Here is a 24,917-nt window from a genome sequence, read left to right as displayed (position 1 = left end):
TCAGTCTTTTAAAACTTTTTTTCAGTGAAGATGAACATTTGTGCTTAATTATTTTGGCCTAGTGACACAATTAAACTGTATTCAAGAAAAGAAATACTGTCCAGTACCTTTCCTAGGCAGTTCAGTGCCCCAAAACAGCTACTATACTGCTTAAAATATAGTAGGAAAATGTGGCACTTGAAGTTCTTAGCAAGCTGTTGCTATAGAGGCCTGCTGTCAGAACAAATGGCAGCAGTTTGGCTTTATATTACATTTAACTAGATGATTTATCATAACCATCATCTTTACAGTTGAATTTCTAGCTGGGTTTGGCAGTGCTAAGTATTTGCTTCATCTTGGTGAAAAGTGCACTCAGCTATCTAAAGCCTGGAAGATATAGGAAACATTTTTATTATAACACTTTGGAGAAAAAAAATCTAATTTTAAATGCAGTGCATCTTTCAACAATTCATGCCTACATGTCTTCATGTAAAACTGGGGACTCTAAGTTGAGAAAACTGTTTAATTTAGGTTGTGCTAGTGCATCAGAGGTAGAACAAAGAGGCAGGTATTACAGGAGTGTAACTCAGGTACTGAAAACTGTTCAAGTAACAGCTCCGTAGAGAGCGATGACCTATTTCTGCCTTGTTTCTTCTGAGGAAAATCCCTTAGCATCACTTCAGGCCATGGTTTCTGTGCTGCTACCTCGAGGACCTGATCCTACACGAACGTTCCTCAGCCACGTTCACTTCCCAGTTTCAGAACCACAAGTTCCATGCAAAGAGGTAGCAAAGCAGCCAGTTTAAAATGGGACTTTACAGAAAAAAAAAACAACATTCCCCCCACCACCCGTGATTCTTTTCCCATAATTTAAGTGCTGGACCAACAGCCTTGAACCACTTGTCTTTCAGTTTTGTTGTAAGAGCGTGCATTTTAGATATCTTTTCCATATTAATAAAGTCAGATTTTGGGACTTTTATTGCACTAAGTGATTTCAGCCCACCACCTGCACTGTACTGTGGTAACCTCCTTTGGCATATTGCCTGTATATTCATTTCCATTACATGGAACACGTTATCATCAGCTTATGCTCTGTAGTAAAATATACACACAAACCTGAACAACCCAGTCTATGTCATGCTGAACAAAGTATGACAAAATAAATCCTGGTTTAAAAGGTGTACAAATATTAAAACATTATATAGTTGAGAGTTACTCCCCTCCTCCCTTATCTAATTATCATATTAATAAGCAACATGCTGAATTTTGGCCGAGATGTAGTAACCACAAGAGATCAGACTCGCACAAATTCTCTCTCGTATCACAACGTTTGCAGTGTGAGCGTGTGTAACTTTTAACCATATAAGCTGTCCACCTGAAGCCAAAAGGGCCGTTCCCATGTGGGCTCAGGTCTTCATATTGAAGACAAACTCTGTTGCCCTGGTTGTACGCGACTCCAAATTAGGCCAAGAACCTATTTTGTCTGTTTTGCAGTAATTTGTCCTGTAGTTCCAGTTAAATATGACTGTCCTCTTCTCCTTGCTGCTGCGTGTGATTAAGCAGCAATACCGCGACGCTTAAAAGTCACTTTGTCCTTATGGCTGGTGAAGCAACCTCACTTCACCAAAGGAAGGCTCTGAGATGTGGCTACAACTTTGCAAAGAAACCTGTTTATGCAAAGTCACATCATGAACTTGATTTAGGTTAAAGGATCAAGTCTTTAATATTTTAAAATACACAAGGAACATACAGCACTGGATCACTGAGTATGAAGGTTAATAAAAATACAGCCTGGCATTAACATTTAAAAGGCTCTAATTTTTTCTTCACAGGTAATTAGTTCTCACAATGAAATAATCTCCTTTCTTATCCTGAAAACACATGCATAAACCAGCTCAGATAACATCATTTACATACAGGCTGCTGCATCTGCATGTTAATGTCTGGCAGTGAAAAGTTCAGACAAGTTTGTAATCCCTGATTTCCTGCGCGTGCTCAGCACCCAGATTCCCAGAAAGTCAGAAAAGAACGGGGTACTAAATATTACAAAGATGACAGGTCAGCTGCGGTCTGTGCTGCGTTTGGACAGCTTGCAAATTACACTGTTCCCCAGCCCACAGGATCTTTGACGGTTCTGGACATTTCAACATCAGGGTTTTTTTTTTTTAAACACATATTGGTATTTGTATATCACAGTTTCTTTTGTCAGTCACTTATGGTTATGGCGGTCGCTCTAAGCCTATTATGCTGCTGCCGCTTGCTTTGTCTACCTTACTATATTGCTTGGTATCGGAACCAATCTGCATTCCCATTTAAAGCACTATCATGTCACCCATCAGCAATCATTTGCTTTCATCCCTTAAAACTACCATACAATGGCAACCACGCCATGAGGACAAAAGCACAGGCAGAGAGGAAAAAGAAGGAAAGCTAAAGTGGGAAAGTGGTGGCAGCAGCTGCAGCGAGGCTAACTTTGTTCTTTCAGGGTCCTTCCGGGTGAGTACTTGACCTTGGACTGATAATGTACGTGCCCTTCATCTTCTGCTTCCCCGTTAACTTATCTTCCCAGTGCAGATACTGGAAGGAAGCTTAGATTGGCTGCTTTTGCATCAAGGCCAACAGGTAATAACACTCCCTTGCAGCACAAGCCAGTGAGTCTGTGCTTAGCAGACAGCTGCAAGAAAAAGGGAGGCATGTGGGAGGGCAAGCCTCCTATTGCTGTAATATTGTTTGCTAGCAGCACTCTTCAAAACACAAATCCAGCTTGCTGGGCATCCTTAAAATCAACAGCTCCTAGCAGCTGTTGGAGAAGGCCATCTGATCAACTGAACAGAAATCCACTTTGCTGCATTCAGACAAAGATGCAGTTACAGCATCTGAGGGTTTGGGAACTGCCTAGAAATTCTGGAGTGCTTAGGCTTTAACTGGGATTCAATCCTGTCTACAGCCATCCTCCTAATAGTTTAGAGCCATCAGCTGTAAAGAGACCTCAGACTTCACAGACTGCTTATGATTAATTGCCTGAAAAGGTGGTTAAAGTTACGGATTCTGTTCAAAGGTGAAATAACTGAAGTGCTCTAGGCTGGAACCAGACAGACAAGGAAAGATGTATGGTAATTCGTGCAGAGCACTTCTCTGAAATAGGCATGGCTCAAAGCAAGGGTTTAGACTCCTACCTTTTACAAACATGACCTAACTGCGCTCCTTGAGGTCCACAAGATTTTAATGAGGCAAAAATGATCAAAATGTCATGACCTCTGTTCTTCCTTGTCCTAAATTCTGGATAATGAAAATGAAGAGCTTAGCTAGGTTATATTTAGCTGATCACACAGAATAGAATAGCTTTAAGATAATGCAATAAAAGTTTTAAAATAAAATGCTGTGAGTTCAGAGTAGTTATCCCCATCCCCCCATATTCCAAAGAATCAGATTATATTAAAAAGTTAGTTTTCCCAGTGTTGCAATTCATTTGAGTATTAACTAATTCCTCTTCACTAACACCATCTCCCAAACGGCTGAGAGGCTGATTCTGTAATTAGCAACTGCTCCCTTGTAAATAGCGATCAGGATCTCGCCCGTTGTCCAAGCACTTTGTCTTTATTAAAAAGGCTTATTATTTGTAGGCACAATATACCAGAAACAGTAGTTACAAAATATTACAGGTATATTGGCATAGGATAAGAAACCAGCCAGAAATGTTAATTCAAAGGTGCTTTGGATGAAACAATCCCAGGTTTCCAGGCTATCTCCTAGCTCACGAAATGACACCCTCAGCCAGTCCTCACTTGTACACAGGTTGGCTTCTGTGCAGTAAAAGCCCTTGCATGTGTAAATGCTCCGAGACAGTCTCCAGGCAGCCAGGAATCAAACATGAAATAGCAGCAATCACAAACATCAGAACACATGGATCAGGATGTTCATTTGTCTTTTTTCCCTCTGTCTGGGTGTGACCATTTCAGTATATAAAAGGAATAAATGCAATAGCCACTAATGGCTGTTTCCAAGACTGGTGGAAGGGCATAAAAATATTTTAAAAAAAATCATTCATCTTTAAAGCTAAAACATCTGAAACAGCCTCCACGTTCCTGCTGACTTGAGGTTTTACCAAGAAAGTTGCACAACACAGAGCGGCCAACTACACGTGTAATCAGTGTCAAGACTCAGCAGAAATTAATATTGTGAAGAGATGACTTTTGTGAGTTGAGGGTTGCTGAATTTTGCAGCTTTTTTCATTTCAGTCACTTTGAAACGTATTCTTGTCAATTAATAACCATTTTCTCAAACAAGTTCTTATATATTTGTACCCACTAATTATTTAATTTCTAGCAATGTGACTAGTACTTTGGGAAAAAAGTGCTTTTTTATTTTAAATAGAATCTATTGCTGAAAATAAGGGAGATTCATATGCAAGTTACTTGGAAACGTTGGGTGCCTCACATGATATGCTTTGAGCTTGATCTTTCAAGATGCTAAGCACCTGCAGTTATGAGCGATTTCAAGCAAGAGGCTGGTAGCCTGGATTCAGCTGCTTGTGGAGGGACAGGCAGCTGTTGTACGGATACGGCATTTTTTTCTCCATACAAGGAATACAGAATATTTTACGTATCGGGCTGGAGTGGATTCTAAAGTTGCAGAAGAGAGTCCTGCACAGTGCCACTCGCTTCACTGTGATTCAGGAAAACTACCGGATGACAACAGATGAGGATCAGGTATTTTTCTAAAAGTTTTCATTGACCAAATCCCTAGGCCATAAGTAAATCTTGCTGCTTCTACGTATAAAGTTAAATCTGCGGGGTCTGCTTTTTTTTTTTTTTAAAAAAACAGTACTCACTGCACCTTCAAAAGAGGAAAAGGGTGTTTCCATTTTTAGTCTGAAATTCTTTGAAGTCTTCCTGTTCCATGGAACAGGAATCTGGATAGGATTTGACAAAAAATTAATTCCTTATTTTAGGTTTGGTTTCAGCAATAAAGAAGTTAATGAGATCACATCTGGTTTTGTCCTGATGTACTCTAAAGCAGCCCACTGGAAACAGCACCATTCGCTTACTGCTTTTTCTTTTATTCCAAACAGAACCTAACCTAGCCTAAATAAGTGTTCTTAAACACATCCATAGCAAGACTGCCACGTGAGCCAATTAGCAACCACTGCGGTGATGTTACTGACCCACAGCTACAATCAAAAGCTGCTTGCAGTTTCACAACAACAGCTAGATAGTAGAGCTTAAAAACATTTTCTTTGGCATACGACAGAATGAAGAAACATCACAGAAAAATACAAAAATCTTTATTCCACAAGTAACATCTGAACGCTGACACATCTGGAACAGCTGGGTAACAAGTTGTGCGTGTCAAGTTCAGAAAGCAGCTGCTTTTAGCCGTAATTTTGGGGCCAGACGGTTGCTTTCAGCCACCAGTATATGCCCATTTTATTTTGTAGCATGCTTCTTCAGCGTTCCCATATGGACAAGCTAAACAGCTCCAAGGACATAACAGCAAGTATATATAATGTTCCTTAGAAGAAATGAAGGCCAGATGTTGCTTTGTTATCTTCACGTGCATCCTTAAAAAAGTTAAATTAAGTTGTTTCAGATACATTATTAATGCCAGGTATAGGCAATTTGTTCATTGGCCATTTAAATGTCAACTTTCCAAAGGATGGAAAATAACATTTTAACTGAGGATTCAAACTGAAATAAGATTGAACTACCCTAGAATAACTTAAGAAAATAAGTATAGTAAAATCCAGGATCACAGGGACAAAAATGTATTATGCAGAAAAACCATGATGATCCACTTCTGAGACCTGAATGAGTACTATTTATGGTTTGTTTTATTAGAAAAGAAAAAAAGAAACACACCTAATTTTTTGCAATGTAATGAAAACTTTGGAGTAAGAGTTATTCAGCACCACTACTGATTAAAAATCTTCCACTCTGCTGCTTTACTCAACCAGGATATAACTTAAGCCACCACACCAAGTACTAGAGAATTTAGTAGATCTGTTACTAACAGTGTAATCCATTAACGTTTTTCATGTATGTACTCCTCGATGCTACATCTAGTGGCTCCGATAGGGTGTGTAATAATTCTTTCCCAGACTGTCCAATTAAAGTGATTTAGATAGAAGCTAAGGGTTCAAAATTTTTCTGATTTCCTGAAATAGAACCGTATTGGATTCATTTTATGACAGATATATTTATGAGGAAATATTAACTGGACTAATTTTTTCCCCTGTCAGTAATAACACAAAAAAGGTTTGGGTTTCTACTACCTGGTGAGGTCTTTCTCTTTGAGTCAGTCCACAACATACAAAAACTGCCAAGACACGAACTAAAATTTTTGAGTAATGTCACTTTATTAAGGGACTTAAAAGAATCACATTCTCTAGTAGTCTTGGAACAATGCAAACGGTGAACAAAAGACAAAAATAGATGTAATTGGTTCTGAAAAGCATGAACATCTGTAGAGAACGTGTTGCATTATTCCTAAGGACTCTTGCTTTTGAAAAAAAGCACATGTTCCATATATACAAGTGTCAGTGCAATAGCCAATAAAGCAATCAGTCAGAAATATAAAAATATCCTAGATACAAACTTAAAATAGATGTTTGAAGGCTGACAATATCAGTGTTCTGATATTCCTATATCTCAGGAGTATGATCACCGGGATGAGTTATTCTGATGAGGTAAGAGACCGGAGATGCCCTGTGAGAACACGTTTTTTCCATAAAACACAAAAAAATAGAGCACCCAAGGAAACTGCACGTTTTCGCTGCAAGCGCCCACAGGAAGTGAAATTATAGTCTATGAGCATTAATACATTCCTGCAACATTTACGTCTGCTGTCTTTGCCAACAGTTGTACCAGCAAAAGCTTGCTAATTCTCTCACCCTCCCCAGCTTCAGTATAAACTGCACGTACTTTGCAGATACACCAAACTGACAACTGCTTTTAAACACAGACAAGATCTATAAATGTCCAAAAACCACTTAGTCATTCTTTCCTTTATTGGTTGCAATTCTTTTCTTGGCAGCGAGGACAGAAAGAGATTGCAAAGCTTGACAGCTGAACAGCTCTCTCTAGAAGGGTTAGGGAGAGAACAGGGAGTGTCATGTTTGCTTTGCCCCAGGTGTTCCAGTGATGCCACTGAACTTAAACCTCAGCTGGTTGAGCAATAAAAATCACGTTCCTCTTGTTCGCTGTGTGTTTTGGACGGGAGGATGCACTAATTTGGGGCTACTGTTCCAAAAAAAGAAGAAAGGCTATTTGGTCAAACTTTCAGCTGAATGCTGTCTGTCTGCATCACGATTCATCTTTCCTTCAGCCATCTCTTTCACTATGACACTCCAAGCTCTGCTGCTAAATTCTGCTTCCTCTTTCTTAACTTTTCAAAGACAATGGCAAAGCGACAGGTAGACGGACAGCATACTCTGTGCCTTTGCGGCAGAGAGCCCCAGGAAGAACTGCCAGCAGAGCTGGGAGTGGCGGAAGAGTACAACAAACACAAGCTCCTACTTGGGGGGGGGGGGGGGGGGGGGGCAATGATAAAGAGTTCATTTCAAACTGCATGTCAATCTCAGGCACTCCTCTACAGAAAAGCACAATGAATTACACAGTTTGTAGTACAGCAATATTAACTTGAACAGGCTACGATTTGCGTGATAAAGCACAACAGGAGCTGGCAGTCGTCGTCTTATGAAACCTGCCTTACCGCTTATGGCACGCACGTGCACTGAAGCGCACAGCAGTTGCCTGAACCTTTAGAAGATTTCTTAAGCTTTACATCCTAGATTCAAAAGCTTTCCCTTAAATCTTTTCATTCTTCATCATTCTTTTCTAAACCCCTTTTGTCTCAGGCAAATTCAGACAGCTGCGTGAGATGGAAAAGCGAAGCTAGTAACATCTGTAGTATGATGACACTTGACAAATTATTTCAGGTTTTCTTTCAGTTTCTGGAAGATGCTTTGCAGATGCCAAAGCCTCAAGGAATCATCATACTTCTCTCCTTAACCCCACTGAACGTGGCATTCAACGTTTGCAAACCCTGAATTACTACTCACCGCACCCCGGTAAGACAGGCTATTACGTCTCAGGTAAACAGGCAGGGAATGGAGGCACAGAATGACTAAGTGATTATTCCAACATCATGATACAAGTCTGGGAGAGTCGGGAGCTGAACGTGTATTTCTTGCGTCTCAGTCTCAGGTTGCCTTTTTGTTCGGTGTTGCAGCCTTATTCTTTCCCGTAGAGGAAGACTGAAATCTCTTTTAAGAGTCTGTCTCTGCTACTCTGGCTGACAGGTGATGTTGCCAATGAGATAAGAACCGTTGCATTCCCCACAGCAAAAGGTGGAACACAGTGTGACATCTGTTTGCTGGAAGAAATACTAACCATACAAGTCCTTAAGAACATCAACATTTATTTAATATGATATAAAAGAAATGGGCTATGAACATTCGTATTTGAACAATAATAAGTGGCTTCTTATACTTACATCGTATGTGCTCATTGTATAATATATACACAATGAACATAATTACATTTGTACACAAACTAAGTACTGGATTGAAAACCTGCTTATTGCTGTACACACCCTAACCCAACGAAGGAAAAGCCCAGTACCTCAAAATACCTACACTCCATTTTATTTAAGAAATAAAGTAACCACTAACATTAATGTATATGTTGACAGAAGTGTGGCGTTAACTGCTGACATTGCAACCTGACTGAGAAATAATTACAGCAGAAACAGGACATATTTTACTAAGCAAAAATAAAAATGGCACATTTTAAATATATCTATATATATAAAAATTTTACAAATAAAATGTTAAAACAATAAATTGTAGTGTTGAAAAGGTGGAAAACAAGGTTTAGTGGTGATGTGTAAAATTAACTGAGTTATGCACCTAAAAGAAGCAAGAAAGTAAACTTATATGATCCACAATTAAAAGAATGTTAAATTCGGGAGACTATTAAATAAAGTTCTGACTGTAGGCTGCACATGAAAAAGAGCCTTTATTTTATGTGCACAGAAATCATAGCAGCAAGCTGGTATCAGGAGAACAATCTAAAGGTTGTTGAGTGTACATGTGGGCCATTTAAAGCTCTCTTGGAATAAACATTTTCCAGGAAGTGATAAAATGATGCTCTGTGGCCAAAAGCATCAGAACTATGAATTTCATAGATTTAAAATATACTGTACAATATCTTCTCATATTTTCATAGGTCAGGTCCATACATCTCAGGCATGAATTGTTTCAACAGAAGCCATTAGTGCTGAAAGACAGACATAGATTAAGTTACTCTATTTTAGCAACAACAGAATATTGTATAAAGCAACTCCTGGGATTAAACACAGCAAGGAATTTCTGACCTCATCCCAGCAGTAGTTATCAATAGTGTAGAAAATGATGAAGTATTTTAGAAATCAGTTGTTTCCAAAAGTCAATTTTCCTGATGAATAATACTGCTGTCAAGATACTTTGACAGCAAGAAGCAAAAGCAAGCTTTTTTCAAATTTACACAAGTTCATGTGAAAGCCAGTTATTCTGAGAGTTTTACCCTGTTTTACATGGCCATCTCCAAATATTCTTCATATAAAACCGGTAATAATAGCAAAGACCCTAACTGCTCTTACAAATGACATGCACGGTTTGAAGAGGGATGCAGTATTATTCAGTCGCTACACCGCAATAGCAGTGTAGCTGCAAGGTGCTCTGAAGTTCAACTGCTCCACCCAGAGCTTGCTGCGTTTTGGTAATTGCTGAAAGGACTTCTATAAATAGCTTTTAACAGTTTGTTAGTAAAAGCGTTTCTGAGCTTTGGATCCAGGTGCTGTATTAAACTTCATTATCCCTCCATTACTCAGTGTAAATGTAATGCTTAAACTGTAACAGTGTTAGCGGTACAGATCCAGATCTGTCTCTGCAAAGCAAGAGCCGTGACAAAGAAAGTAGCTTTGTGTTAACGGGTTTTTCCTTAGTCCTATATTATCCTGTGCCACCAACTTCCTATGCCAAATTCCCCTGGCATCGTGCCAAGAGTATCATTTTCCTAATTGACTGTAAAAGCCAAATATAGGTATTACCTCATTATTCTCTGAAATCTACCATACATTTTCCAGATGCTGCCTGAAAAATTTGGTCGTGTATGAACAGGGCTGATCCCACAGCTCTGAAGTTCCCTCTGCTGCGTGGGATCTCTTGCATCCGAGAGACACTGAATGCTGGCACGTTAAAAGACCTGTCTTTCAACAAAGCGCAAAACACTGGAATACTGGAACCGCTGCCCCAGAGGGTCAGGGGCAGTAAATACTGCAGGCAAGCAGACTATGCTTCATACGTCTCCTACGTACACTACGCCCAGCTCATGGCATGAATTTGTTTTGGAGCTCCTAAGAAACAACCAGCAGAGGCATCAGGTGCAGCAAAGAAATGTGGAATGCCTACGCACATAGCTGAATACTTTTTCTAACTCAATTCAAATACTAAACAGCCAGAAGGGGTGTATTTTAAGCTCTGCAATCCTTGCTTCATTACAGCGAGGCACGTGTAAGCAGAGCATTAGTTTTACAAGTGCCACCCCAGATGCACTGTTTTGTCATAAGCGATTAAGGCCTATTTGTAGGACCGTCCTTCACGCGGAAACGTTACAGTGACAGTATTGCCTATGAGGATACACCACGCTGTGGGGTGTCAAAGCTTGGGCATTAAGTTACAAAGCAGATCACTATATAAGCGCCTCACTTAAGCTAATCTCACATGTGGCATAAATACTTAAAGATCTGATCACTGGAGCTGATGACAAGAACTGAAAGCAACTTAATGCAATTGGTAAAAAATTTCTGCTGAAGTTATAGGTTGCTTCCCCTTTGAAGGGAGACGTGCTGTGGCTACGGACAGAATTCAGCAGTAGTTTCAGTTTCACTACTGACCTGAAACTGACTGGATAGGGTAACATTTGTCCTATTTAAAAAGAAGATGCGTGATAACTGCATGTATATTTATACAGTGAAACTGAAAAGCATTAACACAAATCAGTATTTCCTGAAAAACTGAATATTACCATTTATCTTTTCTAAATAGTTCTGTAATAAAGCTTTTCAATAAAAGTAACAAAAGTCCAAGCTAAATCTAATCGTGGCAGACCACATCCATCAGGAAGCCAGCAACACGGTGTCAGTACTTAATGCAAAGAGTGCATTTTTCACTCTCTCAGAAGGAAGAAAAGATGAAAATAATTTCCTATGGTTTTTTTTGAAGAACATAAATAGTTTCCTGGCCATAGTTCATACAAGAAAGGTGTCTGTGATGAATAAATCTGATTTTGTTAAGATGAAAGCTTGGCAACACAGATTGGGACAGTAAATGAGAAAAAAAAAAAAGCAGCACTTTCACATCTCCTCATGCTAAATGACTGAAAACATCTTGATTTTAAAGTTTTCTTAAGTTACATTAGCATTAAACACTACTATTGAAACAACGTTCATTCTTTTAGTAGAGAGCTTATTTGAACAAGTACCTCCTGACAACAAAGAAATGTGGATTGATTCAAATACTGGTAAAGGGCTGAAGCATTCATGTTGGTGTCCTATTAATTTCTTTAAACACTTGTACAAACAAACATGCTTACTTATATTTCCGTTCCTTAAGTAGGTAACACGACAGGTGGGAACATGTAAATCTAGCCTAACTCATGCTTTCAAACCTGATTCCTAGAAGAAATCACCTACAGTGACGAGGGAAGAGAAGCTGTGTGGGGGCTAACCCTCCAGAAAGAAAAAAACCCTGTTTTGTAATTGTTACATTTCTTCCACCCCCATTTTTCCCCTTCCTGTTTGTCATGCCTCAGTCATCTATGTCTTAAATGATTAACTCTTTGGGCCATTAGACCACTCCCTCCTCCACACCACTAAGAGATCTAGCTCTAGTTGCCTGTCACTAAACTGAAGCATCGAGATTCATTTGCAGCTGAGCACTGATGCTCATACCTTAACTGGGTATCTGTTTTGTACGAGCTTAGGTCTCTCACGTGATTCAAAGGGCTGTTACCTTGCCAGCTGTGAAGAATGTGCTTGATAAGCCAATTAGTCCTTTCTCTTTGTATTTGGATAGCAAAGACACTACTTGCAAGCAAATCAATACATGTATTTGTTTTGTTTTCTGGTTAGTTTATATTCAACATTGCAGATAACTTTGTCTTGCCAAGTACAGAAGTCTCACGGAAAAACAACTAGAATACATACATTTGGAAAAATATTAGGAAAATGGCAGGAGGGGTGGGGAAAAAAAGACGTACTTCTCTGTAACTATACACACATGAAATGTGATCCTTCTGCGAGCTGTGTCTGTGTAGATGGAGCTGGTGACAATGACGATTCTGGTGAAGAAGGCAAACTTTTCACTGCAAGTAATACAGCAAGATAAATAAGAATACAAGTTACAGAAAGCATGACTTCAAGCCATAATAAATATAAGCTTGAAAATCACCATTTCGAGCCATAATAAATATAAGCGGAACCAAATGAAAGCTACATAAGTAAAGACTTAAAATCCGATCAGCACAACAAGTTTACGAGAGAGCAAGCTGTTCTCAAGAAAGATCATTAGTCAGGCCTACAAATGACTAGTAGAACACTTAAGGAACGAAAACAACAGACACATGAATGCTGATGTGTTATTTATGTTGCAAAGAGAGAGGGAAACCCGCCCCCCCCCCCCACCCCCCCCAAAGTAAAGTTTAATTAGTCGGCATACTCCCAGACCCACCTTTATACCCCAGCTCAGATTAACTAAGCATTTTTTATTCTGCTGAGCGCTATAAAATGTATTTACAAGTTCTGGTTTTGATTATCAAGTCACAGAAAGGATTGCTGACTGCACTACAAAGGTCCAGGTCACCTTTTTTATCCATAAATTGAACCATTTGGCTTACTTAACCATTCCCATCACCAAACATCCTAATAATGTCTTGAATTCTATCTTCTTTCTTCCTCCTCCCCTACACGCTACCCCCACCTGCCCTTTTTTCTCTTGGCAAACAATTTTGCTTTACTCCAGTCTTCTCTTCTTGCAAAGCAGTACACCACCAGTCATTTTACCAGTCAGCTGGTGTTTTCTGTTTCTTCATCTTTTCTTACTCCTGAAAACATGACCCAACTTTTACTTGCTACTTCAAAATCTACTAGATTTATTGGAAACTCTCAAGGATTCTTCAATCTTGAGCATATCTGAGGCCACCCATTAGCAAGGAGGTAAGGGTAAATATTCTGTACAAACCCAGGACTGAGATGCTGTTTTAGAAGATGAATAGCGAAGGATTTGCTCCAAGCAACAACTGTAGTATGACTCAATTTCTGGCAACAGTTATTTAATTCCCTGAATTAAATGCACGCATAAGATCTACATTAAAATCTCAGAGAACTGGAATTTCTGTAGTTGTCCGCTGGGAAACTATTATTCTCTATGTTATAAAACCATACACTTGACATCTAGACTAGCTCAGCACTTTCAACTCACAAGGGTTTCCGAGCATCAAAAGACACGATCAAAATGAAATATTTTACATATGTACTGTATAAGCTGTGCTTCAGTCAAACTCTTTTCCATACCTGCTGTTGCCTGATTTCCTTTTGAAGACTGTGCTGCTAATTCAAACGAAGAAATAATCCCTCCTTGTTCTTGAACACTAACTACTTCACTTTCTTCTGGGCTGGTTTTGGGTTTGTGGTTTGTAACTGTGGTCACACTCTGCAAGCTGGTTAAAAAAAGCACAGCGTTTAGAACTCTCTCTAACCTAATTTCAGGTGCTAACCGCTAAGTATAGGAGCTACAATTTAATTTTCTTCTGTTAATAGAAAAAAGTCGCAACTTGCAAGTTTGTGTGATATAAATTAAGCACATACTTCGAAACCCTTCTGCCTGTAAAGACTTAAAAAGAAAGGCACTGGAAACTGTACTCCTTCCCTTCACATACTCATGCAGCGTCCTTCTGCGCGATATCTGTTTGCTGAAGGGTGCTGTAAGTTACGGCCTAATGTAAGAACTCACTTAGGATCTGCAGCGCAACTTACAATGAAGTTACAAATCCTTAAAGAGGAATATCCAAGACACAATATTTCTCTAATTCTACAATACTTCAAAATAGTGAAGAAAAAGTTAAAGCAGGAGATACAGAATAAGCTGTTCTGCTCCTGAATGTGACGTTTTCCTAAATACCAGTGGTAAACAGCTTGCTACGGAGGCCCTGGCTGAAGCTTTCATAGTAAACTGATACGAAGCTTGAACTGACATCACTAAATACATTTTGTAACCTAGAGCAAGGGTTACGAACATATTCTGTTTATAACTGGGGCATTACCTGAAAATAAACATTGCTCCTCCCACCAACTCATCACCTCTTGCTGAACCCCTGCAGTGGTTGGGTTTCTCACTAGATTTCTCTATATGTACACCAGTCAAAAACATATAAATATACCTTATAAGTATTTACGACAGTATTTCATTAGTTGCTTGGTCCAGTCAGCTAATAAATACAATGTGCAAGTTTTAAATAGCCTCTGAACATCTTGTTTTATTTTTACCTTATATCACCATCATGTGTTTCTTCTAATTTATTTTTCTTTTCCTTTTCTGCTTTCTCTTCATTACTCACTTCTTTTGACTCAGATACAACATGTGCATCTGATAAAAGATCATCAGTTTTTGTCAGCTATAAAAAAATTGAAATCATGAAACAAAAAGCTGTAACACATACTAAGTGGAAGATAAGAAATACAGTTTCAGGAAACAGTTTTATTAACAGACAAATTTTGCCATCATGTATACTTAGGAACTCAGAATTACATAACTTAAGAAATTTTTATCAATACCATTCAGGTTAATAGAGTGATCCTGAAACTTACGCCACAGCCAGTGGGCAGGGCTTGGCTTAATAACTTCCAGAACTTGTCTGAACTCTTTGGATTGCAGCCTGCCTATTTTTCCATGCTACCCCTCTCTTCACAATGCCAACGGAGATTCCAGCTACTGGAATGTATTGCTGATGAGCCTGACCACTGCTCTTAAACTTCTGACTAGGTATAACCAACACAAGAGTATTACGTAATTCTCCTTCAAAAGATTTGCATACTTAAAGCAACAGACTCTCAATACAAAGAGTTTTGAAGAATAACAACAGATGTTAATCTGTTAATAATAGATGTTATTTTATACCATTGTCCATCAGACATATGTTTAAAAAAGCTAAATATAAAATAGGAAAACAAAAGGAAAAATGAGTGAGGAAAAAAACATTAAACCATAAGCAGGATATGTTTAATGAGAAACAACTCCAGTAATTTGTTCTTCACAGTCAGTCTGCTTTTACTGAGTGTTCAGGGCACTGTAGGGCCAGAAACACCAACGCAACTCGCTACCAAGTGAGTTTGAGACCATCTCAAGTGAGAAATCAATCTGGTGACCAAATAGCACAAACTACATACTTCCATGTATAAATTGTTGTGTCAGCTTTATTCTGGTTCCTATAAACTATTTGATGCACTAAAGCCGACCAAACGAAAACGTCAGGTGTATTAAATGATTGTAAAGAAACTACACTGGAATATCCTAAGCAATGAACAGATCAATGATTATTAATTAAAGATACATTAGTATCGGGTTTGTTTCCAAAGAAATAAAGACCATAATTTTGTGATTTTTCCAATCAATCAGTCAAGATAGTAACAGATAAAGTTAAGTAAAATGAAATTTAGGAAGACTATATACAAGAAAATTGAATTTCTTAGCTACAGATAGATTTAATGTTGTACTTCTCTATAGGATATTTATAATATCCAAAATGATACCTTCATCTTCCAAGCAAAAGAACTGGCTCAATTTCCCATACTTTGTTGTCTATGGCTTAAAATATTTTTCTACTGCAAGACAGGCTGATGAACAATTCAATAAAGGGTGTTTTAGTACCTCTTTAGTAAAACCTGAATTACGCTCTTGTTCTCCATCATGTTTTAGTTGTGCTATTTCTTCTCCAGGATTTTCATTATTTTGTTTCAAATTATATTCTTTACTGGTGCTCTCTAATTCCTTCATGTTACCAGATACAGTATCATCTTTTTTTCGATTCTGTGGAACAAAATTGATGCATAGATGTATTTAAAAAGTTATCAGAGTCTCAGTTCTGAGTCTTGCACCATCGTCTGACTGTGATAAACCTGCCCCCTCCAAATTTAAAAAACCTGAAGCATACTACGTTGTAATAAGGAAAACGGAAATCGTTAATGACTTAGAATTTCCTCATTTTTGTACCTTTCAAAACAGTTCAGCCTCTCTAATAATTTTTTTCTCTGTAGGATTATTGTATTTTCTGCACCATCTCTCCCAGCTCCAAATCTCCAGCATTTCTGTTTGTCACCTTAAATTCCATTCATATTTAGCTCAGTCACACACAGGCTTAGGAGCATTCTTAGTTGCATTCATAAGCACTGTTATTTTTTTTTTAATAGCTTTTCATGGTTAAAAAAAGATGGATAAAAATCTGCTCTCAATACAAAATTCACAGTCCACGTGCATGCACTTTCTCCAATTATCTTGGGTGTCTTCCAAGCCTACGCTGTAACTGATTTAACAGAGGACAACATCACATTTGATAATGGCAGAGGATATTACTTATTCCTTTAAAAAAATACCCACTGCACAGAGAATAATTTGATATAAAGATTTTGAGAAAGGATGGTAGAGGTGACTTAAGATCATGAACTGCAAACATTATGTTGGCAGAGTAGCAAATCAAACTGAAGTGAGGTTCATATAAGTCTTATGAAATCAAGTACTAGGGCTGAGAAAATAGGAGCCATGAAAGTAGTAAGTCTTGTGGTTGAATTCCTGTGATTTAGCACATGCATTCTGTTAAGAGGAAATTCCATGTAAGTCGGTTCATAAATCAATCTCTTCGCTTTCCTAAAGTATGCAAGTCTATGTCATACACTTGTCCCAAACAATAACAATTGTGAAGCAACTTCCTTTTGTATTTTGGTAGTCACTTAAAAATTACACAGTAGGCTGTTTATAAAATCCTCTTTTCCCTCTGATTCTTAAATAACCAAATCCCGGCTGAAAAGACTTCCAGCAGTTAATGCCATTGCACCATTTTTCTGTATAAAAATAAATAGGCATAGCAACTATGCTTTTAAAAATAAGAGGTATTACTGCAATGTAATACCTCATCTTGGGGCTTTTTGCCAAATAGCATTCTGGAAGAATTAAAGTTGTGATAGAAAAAGTGGTTTTGTAGCACGGACTACTACCTAATATTCAACTCAGTCACATTCTCACTTATTCTATACATTTCTTATCCACGTAGCACTGATTTCACACAGAAGACTGAAGGACATGCTGACATGAACAAAATTCTTTTGAGTCCTGTATAGCAAGTAGTGCTGGCACAGAGGATTTGGCCACTTGCCCCACTTTGCTCCCAATGCGCTGGCTAACCAGGTACGGCACATACAGGACTGAACTTCCCTCACCTTGAGGTATGAAATGATACCATAGGACAAGCGGGAGAGCTCAAACACGTCTGTAAAAACTACAAAAAGAAACATCTGCAAAGCTTTGCTTTGCACATCCTCCTCTTGAGGACGGCAGTGCTAATCACAAAAATATTTGTAGGAGCAACCTTCATATACAGCAACCATGATGTCATCCTAAATACAGATGCTCTAATGCAAAGGCAAAACTTGAATTCAGTCTCTTCCAGGGATCAAATGTTGTTGAAGGAAAAGTTACTTTTGTATAGCTCTGAAGGCAGTTTAGCGTGCTCAGAGGGAAAAAAAAAAAACTCAAACCTAAAACTTGTTTGGAAACATGTGACTTCTTAACAGTGTAATCCATTTAATGTGGCTTTGGAAAAATCAGATGTTAAAATGGGTACAAAGCAGAAAAGAAGGCATTTCCATGTTGGTTTAAAAAAAAAAAAATCAAAACCAGTGTGGTCAGAGGAAAACAGTATGCCCAGGATGAAAAAAAAAAAAAGTAACTCCATTAAGCTATCAAATAAGAAAACTACTTCTCAGCAGTTAGAACGTTGTTGGCTGTCTAACATCTACTACCCTGAATCTATTTGACATTTCTGTCCTGAAATGGTGTGGGGTTTTTTTGTTAATTAGTTGGGTTTTGGGTTTGTCTGTCTTTTTTTTTTTTTCTTTTTTAAGAAGATGCATATTTAGGATAGCATTTCCTGGTTAATGACAAGCTGTTATACCTTCCTCCTCTCTCTAACCTTAACTATTTATTAAACTCTCTTCTTTGCCTTAACTGTTTAAGAATGAGTAGAAACAAAAGTCAGGGTTCTATTTTTATGTACTTACGGGCTCAAAAACCACAGCAAAAGAGCACCAGTTAAGAGCTATCATCATAAATACACATTTCTACCTAATAATGTCACAGATGTTTGAATATATTACATGGCAGAAAAATCTTCATAATTTATACATCAACCGAATCATGAGTCTCCCTGGCACTGCTTTTAGTCACAAAGCTTGCAATTTCATGTTGTTTGCTAAATTTGACAAAAAACCCTGTTAACAAACATTACAATGCATAATCGAACATATGTAGATTTGAACTATTTATTTCCCAAAAAGACAAGGAAGTGACTTCTACTATCATTAGGTATAAACATGAAGATTATTTTCTCCCTTTCTCTTGTGTATGGCAGAGAATTGCGACTGTTATTCTGTATGAGCGGTCTCAAACACCTATAGTATCACGTGATTTTGGAAGAATAATAATTTTGTAACTTCTTTTTAAATTGGACACATTAAAGTTTTTTAATAACATGGGTCCCACCTGTGCCAATTTGAATGGATTATCTCTGACAAACGACAGACTCTGTGAAGGAGACTGGTCTGAAACACCAATAATATTGAGTCCTTTTCTCTTCTCTCTCAGGCAAGCTTGTTGGTGTCTCTTTATTCTTTCCATCTGTTCCTCCACAGTCATTCGAGGCCGTGCGCTTTCTGCAAGACACAGCTGCTCCACTGCACTTCTTGGTCTTTCCTTAAATGGAAGAATATATATATATATATATAAAACTATTTTTTAAAATAACAAGATGCTAAACTGTTTAGCCTGTCAGAAAAGATCAACTAATGATTTACTAAAAAGTAGAAAAATAGTGGGCAAGTAAAGATCTCTTCTTTCTGTGAACAGAGTACAAGAACAAATTAAGAAATGAACACTGAAATTCAAAATAAATGGAAAGAATAATTTCCTTTTTTGAACAGTGACATTACCACCACCAATGATAAACATTAAGAGAATGGGTAGACGCTCGCTTAAAGCCATCCTATCAAGTTGAAACAATTTACCAGACGTTAAATGACAGGAAAACTCAAGTTACTTGACTGAGACAGAAACATAATAGAAATTTCAATGACCCAGAACATTTGTACCAGTTGATCTAATAGTGATTTCTGCCTTTATTTCAAGAAAAACTACAGCTAGCTATCATTTAATGCCAAGTGCAGGCTGAAACAAAGTGAATTTGTCACCATTTTAAAATCTGTAATTCTAAGCATTGTATCATTCCCAAAATAACACTTTACTTTGTTCTTGAAATTCACTGATTTTCAGAAAGAACTGTACTTCAAAAAAAAAAAAATTACGTTGGGCTAATCAGCTGCATTCAGTACATTTGCAGTAACTGATTTCACTTCTGAAAAGTGGTATTCTTTCTCCAGTCAACATCCTATGACCTTCTCTCTCATCTCCCATTCTTCCTACAGCTTATCCTCTTCTGTTCATGCTCTAACTATGGCAAAAGTTTTCTGCCCTTCTGCATGAACTACATGTAAATGTCTGTCTTCAATCCAGAGACTACATGACTCTCTAACCTGAAATTCCAGGCTTATTACCCACATATTGCTTACTGTTTCCTTATTTTGTGGCTGCTTTAGGTATTTCCCAAATCATTTTAGTAATGAAATAAATAAAAGCCAGTATTTGTAACACATGGGCTGTTAAACTGCCCCAGAAACCACACAGAAGTCTTCAAACTTTTAACCTAAGATGCTTCATGTCCTTTCAACTCAAGCCTGAACTTCAGTAGCTTAGTAGATTTATCAACACCGTTTAGTTCTTGCCCAGTTTGAATGTCTCTATGCAATTTAACATACATGACCTTTATAATTTTGTCTTTCTTTCTACAGCTGTCTCCATTAACTTAGTATATTATATTTTTTATAACAGGATACTTGCAAAGAAAATGAAAAATATAATTTTTGAGGTAACTACAGAAATTAAACTTAGAAATTAACACATCACTATTGATCAATGCTCAAAGGTTATTTTAAAGTACCATTCTCAGATCTATCTTCTTATTCTTCCTCAAAGTGACATAGGATGCTATTGTTGAAGACTCTGGCGTTGGCGATTTGGTTCTGGGTGGTACAACTCCCACAGGAAAATGTGAGCCTGCGAAACAGTAAAGCAATATACTAAGTTCTATGCAAAACATTGTCAAAACAGTTTATTGTTTTCTAGAAAATACACGTTGTCAGCCTTGGAAAGTATTTTTCAAAAGACAGCAAAGATCTTAACGCCTAACTATCACATCTGTTAAGGTACGCAGGCGGATGACTTTCCCAATAGGAAACTACTGCACATGGCACAAGAAATTGCTGGACCTAAAAATATAAACATAGTTTTGTCTGTGGGAAACAGACACAGTTTAGATAGCACTGTGTGGAATGGCTAGATTTCACAGATGGTTAAGGGGAAATTACGCGAAAGGCGGCCAAACTTCACTGACAGTCGGACGTCAGTACTGGAACTTTTTGTGGAACAGTCTGCAAGGCCAGCGGAGTGCCTAGGTAACCGTATCAGTGCTACCACTTAAGGCCAAGCTTACCTAGATAACGGTGTCAAAGAAACAAAATTTAGCAAAAATGGGACCGATGAACAAAACGTAATTATGGGTGGGTTGTTTATTTGGGAGGAAACAAAGGCTGCGAAAGGGATGGGGCAAAGCTGACGGGAAAGAACGGGGTGGAATAATGGAGAGGAGGGGGAATAAAAGGGTCCAGCTTTGTATAAGGAAGCGGTTTGTCAGTATGCTTGTCTGACCAAGTCCCATGCCGTAGCATGGCAGTCTGTCCTATCTCCCTATTAAACTTTACTCTTAAGTATTTTCCATGGGAGTATGTTTTCCCTTCTGCATATAAGGGCATGAGAGATGCTAGTGACCTTCAAGCCAGGCTAGCTTGCCAGTAGGAGACAGCTACGGAGAGGTCACATGTAGGTCTGGCGGACGAAGACAGGAAAGACTGCAGGCCTGTGGCTTGGCTACCAGAGGGTAAGTCTGGACCTGGTACCAGGGGAACCTTTCGTCTGTGAGATGTTAATTACCTTAACACAAGACTAGATGGCAAGCAGAACACAAGGTGTGGGAGCCAGCTGTCCAAGAGACCCTAGGTCTAGGATTCAGATACTGGAGAGGCCAGAGGTACTGAGAGCTAACTGACGGAGATACTATGGGTCTGGACAGCTCTTCCAATGGAGGGACTCACTGCTGTGTATGCACACGCATCTGTATGTACATGAGATCAGCTAGCAAGCTCTGAGCCTGGTTAGCTGGCGAGCGAGAACAGGATCATGCTATTTGTGGTGTTTCACCTTCATGTGAGTGCTGATCTTGTTTATGCGGTGCCTGCAACAGCACTGGTCTCAAACCTGTTTGCGTTATCTGCTGTGGCTGTGCCTGTGCACAGTGGGACTGTGTCCTCAGCCTTGCACCTTACTGTACTTAGGGACAGGGCACCACAGCAGCCAGGCTCTGTCTGGTTGGGAGCTCAGGATATTCTGTGTCCTAACGTCCACTACGTTCAGCCTCTCATAACAGTATCCATCACTGGCTTTTCTACTTAGAGAAGCCTTGCCAAAATGTGATTAAGTTGGTAGAAAACAGAAGTTAAAACTTACCAAAATATACAGGTATCATTGAATTACACATGCTTCATTTTTGCTTCTTGATACATGCAGGAAATCAAACTATTAAAAATAGTTACCTCACTGATCTTGCCTAAAAATAGATACATTTTCTTTGATAGCCAAATTATTTCTCCCTGTTTTTCCTGAAGTGCACAGATTTCAGAGGATAGATTGACTCAGTGAAGGCTCAACTCTTTCTCCAAATTGTTTGATAGGCTGACAAAACAGTCTGGAGGTATTTGAATGCCAAATCCATCATTCCAAAAAAAATACCCCAACAGCTGTAAGCGACAGTTCAGGTCTCCTTTAGACGTAAAAAGGATAAAACACAGAAGTCCATTTTCCTTTAGTGTCACCTTTGCGTATGACTTAGGTCATAAATATCCCTCTGCTTGCAGACAGCTGTAAGGGTTACTTTACACAGTCCCATTAAAATGTTTCTCTTTGATTGTTGACATTTGAAAAGAGAGGGAAATGGCTGACAGAAGAAATGTGAGAAGTGTCTAGTACAGTAACGTGCACAATGAACTAGAAAAACATTTTTAAAATTTCCTCTGAAATTTACTCATTTTTAGAACCACCCTCAATATGAAACTGTGTCATTTAAGTATGACTTCTTAAAACAGCAAGAAAGAAGAATCGCAGAGATCAGCTGCCTTTGAGTTTGTTTCCTTTTCAGCTTATGAACTGTTAAGATAGAATGGCATAAAAAAGTTTGTTGAAACAGGATATAGTTGTATTGGCATATGCACTATTAAAAAAACCAACCAGGAATGGTTATATTTTTCTTACTGCATGGGGATTGTTATTATAAGTGAACACATAAAGCGAGAAATTCCAGTTCGATAATTCACATGCTCAAAAGTGTGGACTGGATGATAAAACACAGCTATGATAAACCCACTTCAAACTGTTGTTTAAGAAGATAAAAAGCCTCTTGCTGCTTGCTACCACTGCAGCTAATTTTTCCTCCAACTCCAAACAGAATTTATATTAGAAGAATTTGAATTATTGGTTTCCCTTACTGAGGACTGTTTTTCTACAAATGGATAGAATAAAATTATTTGAGTTTTTACAGAATAAGATAGAAAGCAGATTGGGGTGCTCAAAAAGTATTGGTTTGCTTTATATAATCAGCGCAGACTTTCTTATATTTTCTTGAGAATGACTTTCCCTCTTGTCATAAATTACTCTAAACAATCTGGAACACCACAGGTCAACAAACCCTGGGTATCTTCTCAGAAAGGCAACTTCCTCAATTTAGGCGACAGTTGATTAGCAAATCTCAGGCTAAACCTTGCACTTTTCACCATCAAAAGAGATTTAGTATCCATGTTAAGGGAACATTATACCCCAAATACCTCACAAATACCAGAGTGAATCTGAATTGACTAATTGTCTGGTAAGTGCAAGCTTAATTATATCCTATATCATAGGGCCATTCACATTGTTTACACCCAAACTGTATGCTAACCTTCATTTTAAAAACCACCATTACTGTTCTGATGAAAATAATATCCTTACATGATCATAGTTCTTGGTCAAATTCTGGTGCTGTTACACCAGGCTGCTATGTGCATGCTTAGTCAAACTACCGTAACAGAAGGAAACAACAACTGTTACGGTAAAAAACTGGATAAGTTTAGTTACTTTTTCTGAAAGCTCTCGATACCGTTTTTGGGAGGTGCTCAAACTGCTTTTCCTGAAGTCACCTTTAACAAACTATTCTGTGTGTTTTAACAAACAGAATTGAGAAGCACTTCCTGGTAAAAGACTCTACCAAGCAATTAGTAGCTTTTATGGAAGCTAGATGAAGAGAGGAATCTAAAGCATTTAGCAATTGCAAAGACCTTTATTGTCCGTACACTCCAAGGTCATGATCATTATTCCTATTATATCAGAGGACAGAAGGCAATTCAACAATTACAAGATTAAAAAAAGAAAAAGACATTGTTTCCCTGCCTTATGAGAGCCTGAAAATTCTGTGGTGCTGCCTTTTTGGACGTTCCAGTGACAGAACATCGGGAGCTTGATTCAAAAACTGAATAATTGTTCAAGGGCAAGAACATAAAATGGGTAATTGTTCAAGGGAATGGTGTGTGGGGAATGTGAGTGATGTGATTAGACATGGTGTCAATAAGGATTTCAGGGTTGTTGGTGAGTGTAATGTTTGATTTTTCTGTGGTGTAATTGACTGAAATATTTCTCATCATATAATTAAATAATTATTTTAGCATGGAAGCTGTTTCATCCTATTAAGAAATGGACAGGCTACAAAAATTGGAAGGATGATATAGCTTCTATAACACAGTTAAAGCTTTGTATTCCTTGTGAAAACGGCTGAAAGGCTGTAAACACCACGCCTGGGGACAAACCTTTAGCTGTAGATTCTGATTCTGAAATTTGTTCTGTTTTTTCTTCGCCATTAGACTCATCCACTTCTGCTACTGTAGTTAACTCCGGTTCACTCTTATAAAGCCTATAATCAGGACCCTGAGGAATGACAAGTTAGAAGGTAAATGCTTGTACAAAAATGCCTGTTTATTTATGTCTTAAGACTCAAAACAGTTATTTTGTGATGACTCTGCTCCCACATTAAGACAACGTTTCATTGTTCAAGTGCTGTTGCAGCAGTATTTAATTGTAGTTAATTTGAGTAACAACATTTGCAGACTTTCAGAAATTCCAGAAAAAATTGCCATAAAAATGTGGAGTTTTTTTTTTTTTCTTTTAAATGATCTTCAGGAAATAAATTTATATATGGCTTCAGCTAAAACTGAAGCCTAGAGTTTTTTAAGAACTTGTGAGCAGAATTTAATTTTCTGCCATTTACTCGGATGCAGGCATGTAAGTCTTAAGACATTTTATATACGCACGGAATATATGACAGGAAAATGTGAAAAGCAAATGATGGAGCTGTAAATAAAACTAAGTAGCCAAAAGTAAAAAA

General features: G+C 38.1%; 1 protein-coding gene across 11 annotated transcripts in view; it reads right to left on the bottom strand.

Moving 5' to 3' along the window:
- Positions 1-8,607: 8,607 nt before the first annotated feature.
- PLEKHA5 (pleckstrin homology domain containing A5) overlaps positions 8,608-24,917 on the bottom strand; it is a 173,473-nt gene continuing 157,163 nt past the window's right edge. For 7 of the 11 annotated variants that reach the window (XM_064459437.1, XM_064459465.1, XM_064459507.1 and 4 more), the window contains 8 exons: positions 24,343-24,460; positions 20,337-20,452; positions 18,827-19,036; positions 15,944-16,102; positions 14,563-14,690; positions 13,591-13,736; positions 12,299-12,383; positions 8,608-9,257 (listed from right to left, as the gene is read on the bottom strand). In XM_064459437.1, the coding sequence (XP_064315507.1) occupies positions 9,239-9,257; positions 12,299-12,383; positions 13,591-13,736; positions 14,563-14,690; positions 15,944-16,102; positions 18,827-19,036; positions 20,337-20,452; positions 24,343-24,460 (981 nt within the window). In that variant the 3' untranslated portion in view covers positions 8,608-9,238. Of the gene's footprint in view, positions 9,258-12,278; positions 12,384-13,590; positions 13,737-14,562; positions 14,691-15,943; positions 16,103-18,826; positions 19,037-20,336; positions 20,453-24,342; positions 24,461-24,917 lie in introns of all 11 variants that reach the window. The other 4 variants (XM_064459446.1, XM_064459525.1, XM_064459517.1 and 1 more) reach the window with 2 other exon arrangements.

Source organism: Phalacrocorax carbo, chromosome 1, assembly GCF_963921805.1.
Source record: "Phalacrocorax carbo chromosome 1, bPhaCar2.1, whole genome shotgun sequence".
In the NCBI taxonomy this organism is placed as follows: Eukaryota; Metazoa; Chordata; class Aves; order Suliformes; family Phalacrocoracidae; genus Phalacrocorax; species Phalacrocorax carbo.
Note: the sequence above shows the minus strand (reverse complement) of the source record. Positions and strands in the feature narration are given on the sequence as shown.